This window comes from Populus euphratica, unplaced genomic scaffold, assembly GCF_000495115.2.
Source record: "Populus euphratica unplaced genomic scaffold, PopEup_1.0 scaffold238.1, whole genome shotgun sequence".
NCBI lineage: Eukaryota > Viridiplantae > Streptophyta > Magnoliopsida > Malpighiales > Salicaceae > Populus > Populus euphratica.
In genome coordinates this window covers 150,116-154,431 of record NW_011499989.1, presented here as the reverse complement: position 1 = coordinate 154,431, position 4,316 = coordinate 150,116, and the positions used below count along the sequence as shown (strand labels likewise).

The 4,316-nt window shown below is 32.5% G+C and overlaps 1 protein-coding gene across 1 annotated transcript in view; it reads right to left on the bottom strand.

Moving 5' to 3' along the window:
• The window catches only part of LOC105140265 (endophilin-A2-like), a 7,859-nt gene extending 4,578 nt beyond the window's left edge, over positions 1 to 3,281 (bottom strand). The window contains exons 1-2 of the mRNA XM_011047027.1: positions 3,017 to 3,281; positions 968 to 1,090 (exon numbers count right to left, since the gene is read on the bottom strand). Of these exons, the coding sequence (XP_011045329.1) occupies positions 968 to 1,090; positions 3,017 to 3,076 (183 nt within the window). The 5' untranslated portion in view covers positions 3,077 to 3,281. The remainder of the gene's footprint in view (positions 1 to 967; positions 1,091 to 3,016) is intronic.
• Positions 3,282 to 4,316: the final 1,035 nt, after the last annotated feature.

The following is a 4,316-nucleotide window of genomic DNA, read 5'->3' as shown; positions in this document are numbered from 1 at the left end:
TCTATCAATGTATAAATATATATATATATATATATATATATTATTTTGTAACCTTAATATGAAAAACATATTTAACTAAATATATCAAATTATTTTTTATTCAACTTCAATTTCAACCACAGTTTTAACTAAACATATATAAATATCAAATCAACCTCAACTAAAAGTGCTTCTTATAAAATAACTTTTTTCAAACCACAACTACAAAAGCTACCACAATACCAAACACACTAATAGCATACTAATTTCCCCTTGCCGTAAAGCTCAGTTACCACATATATGAGACTACGTACATACTAAAGCAGCTTGACTGCAAGAAAAGTCAAATTTCACCATGTAACATGGAAGCAAGTAACTTTGAAAGCTCAAGCATGGAAATTTATTTTCATAAATAAATATAAATGAAGAAATTGGACATAGTGACAGATAATGAAGAGAATGAACTTTGGCATAAGACCTTTTTTTCTATAAGCACTCTGGTATAAGACATTCAAAAGCTATTAACAAGAATTGAAGTTGTTGATATTGGCAATGCACATAGAAAAAGAAATGGCTGGCAGATTTCTTATACTTAACCAGGAATCTGATTGTACCAAAAAGACAGGTCATATCACGAATGACAGACGTGTGGTCCTATCAGATTCCTGGTTTAGTCAAATGGAAATGTTTAGAAAGAATGTTTAAGTTTCGAATTCCTTGCTATCATATGCATAAACTTATTTAGCATTGTCACCTACTGAAATCTAGGATCATCCTTTCATCATCCACAGCCTCATTTCATCAAAGGATAAGCACTTCCCTGAACATGTTAATTTTATTAGCAATATAATTACTTCTCTCAAAGAGTATAGCACATTATTGAAGTATGTGAACTAGTCAACCACGAGCAGTATCAGCTGCTGTTTCATGAAAGATAACAGAATAGAATTAATATTAATTTTCATCTCAAGAAGGTGAAATGTCCCACCTTCCCTGCACGAGTCAATGAGTACATCTTCTCTAGTTGCTGATGTCTGTGCATCTCAACTTCATCAATAACCATAACATCTGAGCTTTCATAACCAGTACCACTGAACTGCTTTATGACAGCCTAAAATCAAAAGAAAAAAAGAAAAAAACATTAGAAGGTGTTGACCAAGTATATTTTATAAAGATTACATGAAGGGGATCAAAGTTGTTCAGGTTGAGGTTTCTTAATACAATGAACAGATTCTAACACAGAACATTACAAGATATATAAAGTTTATAAATGCGAATCTGCAAGAATGTGTTTATCATGATTTATAAATTTATATGCTGAATGCAGATCCCAACCAGCTTCAGATTAGGGCTGGTTGGATAGCCCTCGTGGTTGGAGGCTTAGGAAGGGAGGAGTTAAGGATTTGCATTGGAGCTTGTAGAACAAGTATCTTCAATGAAAGCTATCCATCACTCACCCCCTCTCTCATCATAACCTATTTCAGAAGTACCCTTGTTCCTGGGATTCTACTTTCCTTCTGTGGATGGAGAGAAGGTGCAGCTAGTCTTTCTCTGAGTCCTGCGAGCGACTTCAGTTTTGAGCGAGTTGCCTAGGTCAAGTTTGACTTAGTTTGATAACTAGGAGTGTATTGAGCAAATATATACTGTCACATTGATTTCACAAGATAGAGAAAAAAAATACGATGTGTTCACACCACATGCATAGGAACTATGAGGGAGGCAAGATATAAAGAACGGGTAAGGTCATGAAGTTCGACTCAGAATGCTTCCCTCTGAAGGGTGAATCGCATTGTCTATCCTCTGTGGGTTTCTGGGAGTGGACAGAAAGATATTATGGATATGCGCTATCTTCCACATAGGTAATATATTGGACGTGCTAGAGTCTCCAAGGGCATTTCACCTTGTCCTCGAGACAACTTCTGTGTAATAGGACAGTGTTACTTGCAGCTTTATGGTGCAATACTTAGAGGGCTTCTTGGTCTTTACCTAACTGATATTCATGGATATTGGAGCTCTCTTCTATCTCAAGGTTTATTTCTTCTTTCTTTTGTAGATGGGCAATGGCTTATTCTCCAAGATGTAGTTATAGTTTCCTTTCTTATACTATTCTTCTACTATTAACACCAAAAGGAAAAAAGAAGCCAGCTTGGAGATCATAAAAGAAGCTAGCAGTTAAGGAAGAAAAATATTCTTAAAATGAAAGAGTGAGATGCTCCACATCATTCTAGATGACAACTTCACAAGAGGACCAGGTCTTCCAGCATCTTAAAGCATAACTATTTGCACCATGCAGCATGTCTCTGCTAAGAACGAATTGCCTATTGCAAAACTAATCCACCCTAAATAAAACAAATAAACAGATGTGATCCAGTAACATCAGTCCGTCTTTCAATAAACAAATCATTTATGTGGTTTAAAATTTTTAACTGCTCTAGCGCACAGAGATTAAGTGGAAACATTAAGAAATGTTTGGAGTACGCAGTACAACGCTTGCTAACTACATTTGCTTCCTATTTATGAGGTTGGTACATTTGAAAACTCCAACTCTCTAGTCTGCAATATGGAGTTTTTTGTAAACACAAAATGAACCGACATATCAAAGGGAAAAATTCATCAGAAACAAGAAAAGGATTCGCCATTCGCCTTTCCCGTAAATTTTGCATTTCCAACTTAAATCATTTTCTCTAATCACAAAATTTAGAAGGATATGAACCCTCTTCATCAACACCACCAAGAATGCCAAAGTTGTTTGCAAATAATTGAACCCAACAGTTTACTCCATGAAAAACAGATGCACCACTCTCAAATCCCATTAATAAGCATACCCCAATAAACAATTTAAGCCAAATCTGATTAGTTTAGACTGTTTAGTGAAGACCCGGAAGAGCAAAAACCAAAACAAATCCAACAAATGTTCCATTGATTTCCTTGTCCACATTTTTGTAAACAAACGAGCAATCAGGAAGTATCATGTTAAGATAATCGGAGGTTGAAAACAAAAGGGAAAGACTGATTGATAGATAGAAAAAATGTTTACTTGTTGTTGCTTGGCAACTTGTTCTCTCAACTTGCTGGCTTGTTTCCTCAATGCGTCCATTTTGGTTTACTCTTTGGATACTGAAAAGAATGGGTTTTCTTTGAATTTCGATTAAATTACAAAAACTTCAGATCTGAGTAAACTAAGAATCTGTATCACTCTCTGTCAGTCTGTCCCTAGCTGGAAGTTGCTTCGGTACTCTGCTCCCCCCCCTCTCTCTCTGTTTTTCCTTTTCTTTTTCTTATTTTTTTGGTATTTGTCATTGTTTCATGTAGTTTTTTAGCCAACTATAAATTTAGTCCTTGTAGTTTACTAAGAATAATATATTAGTACTCATAGTCCTACAAATTACATAATCTCTATATTTTTTTAAAAAGAAAAAAAACAATTAGCTAGAAACATCCAAAATTGACATGCACTTTGAATCAAGCTCTCCGTCCGGCTCTTGTCAAGGAGAGAGCACTCGGATAATTGATCATGGATAAAAAATTTAACACCACATTTAATAAAGTAGATTAAAAATTAAATATGCCAATAAATTTCATTAAAACAAACTAGTGTACTAATATAATTCTTTCTTTTTTCTATTAACATCTTTAATTTTAACAAAATAAAATCCTAACATTTTTCTCATCTCATTTATTTATTAAGAACAAAAGCAATTAAAACACATACTTAAAAAGATTTGGACAATTTAAAATAAGGATTCTTTTCTAATTAACACACTCATTCTTTTCTTCTTCTTCTTTTTCTTTTTGAAAATGTTTTACAATATCATTGGTTTTTAGACATATCATTATAGGATCATCAAGTGTGAATTATATAAAAACAACATTCTCATAATTTAGATATAAGTATATTAAAAAAAAAACAATGTTTAGGCATGGTCACATGGAATTCTTTGATAATATTATTAAATCTAGTCTAATTTATCAATTTAGAGATTCCCTTACATAACTCCTTGCATGATTTGAGTTTTAAATCAAATTAAATGAAAGTTGACTTGATATGATATAGTTGACTTAACAAGTTTAAAAACAAATTAAATGACTAGTCAAAACTTGATTTGATTAGAAAAATTTTAAAACACCATCTTTTTCTTTTTAACACGAAGATGACAATATGTTAGTTAGACATGAGTCAATCCAATTAATCCATTAAACTCACAATTTAAGTCACAAACTATATTAAATTCAATAATTTTGATTCTTTAAAATTATTTGTTATTTAATTATATAATAATAAAAATAAACATTTGTGATTAAAATAACAAAAACTAAAGAGACTATAGAAGCAGAAA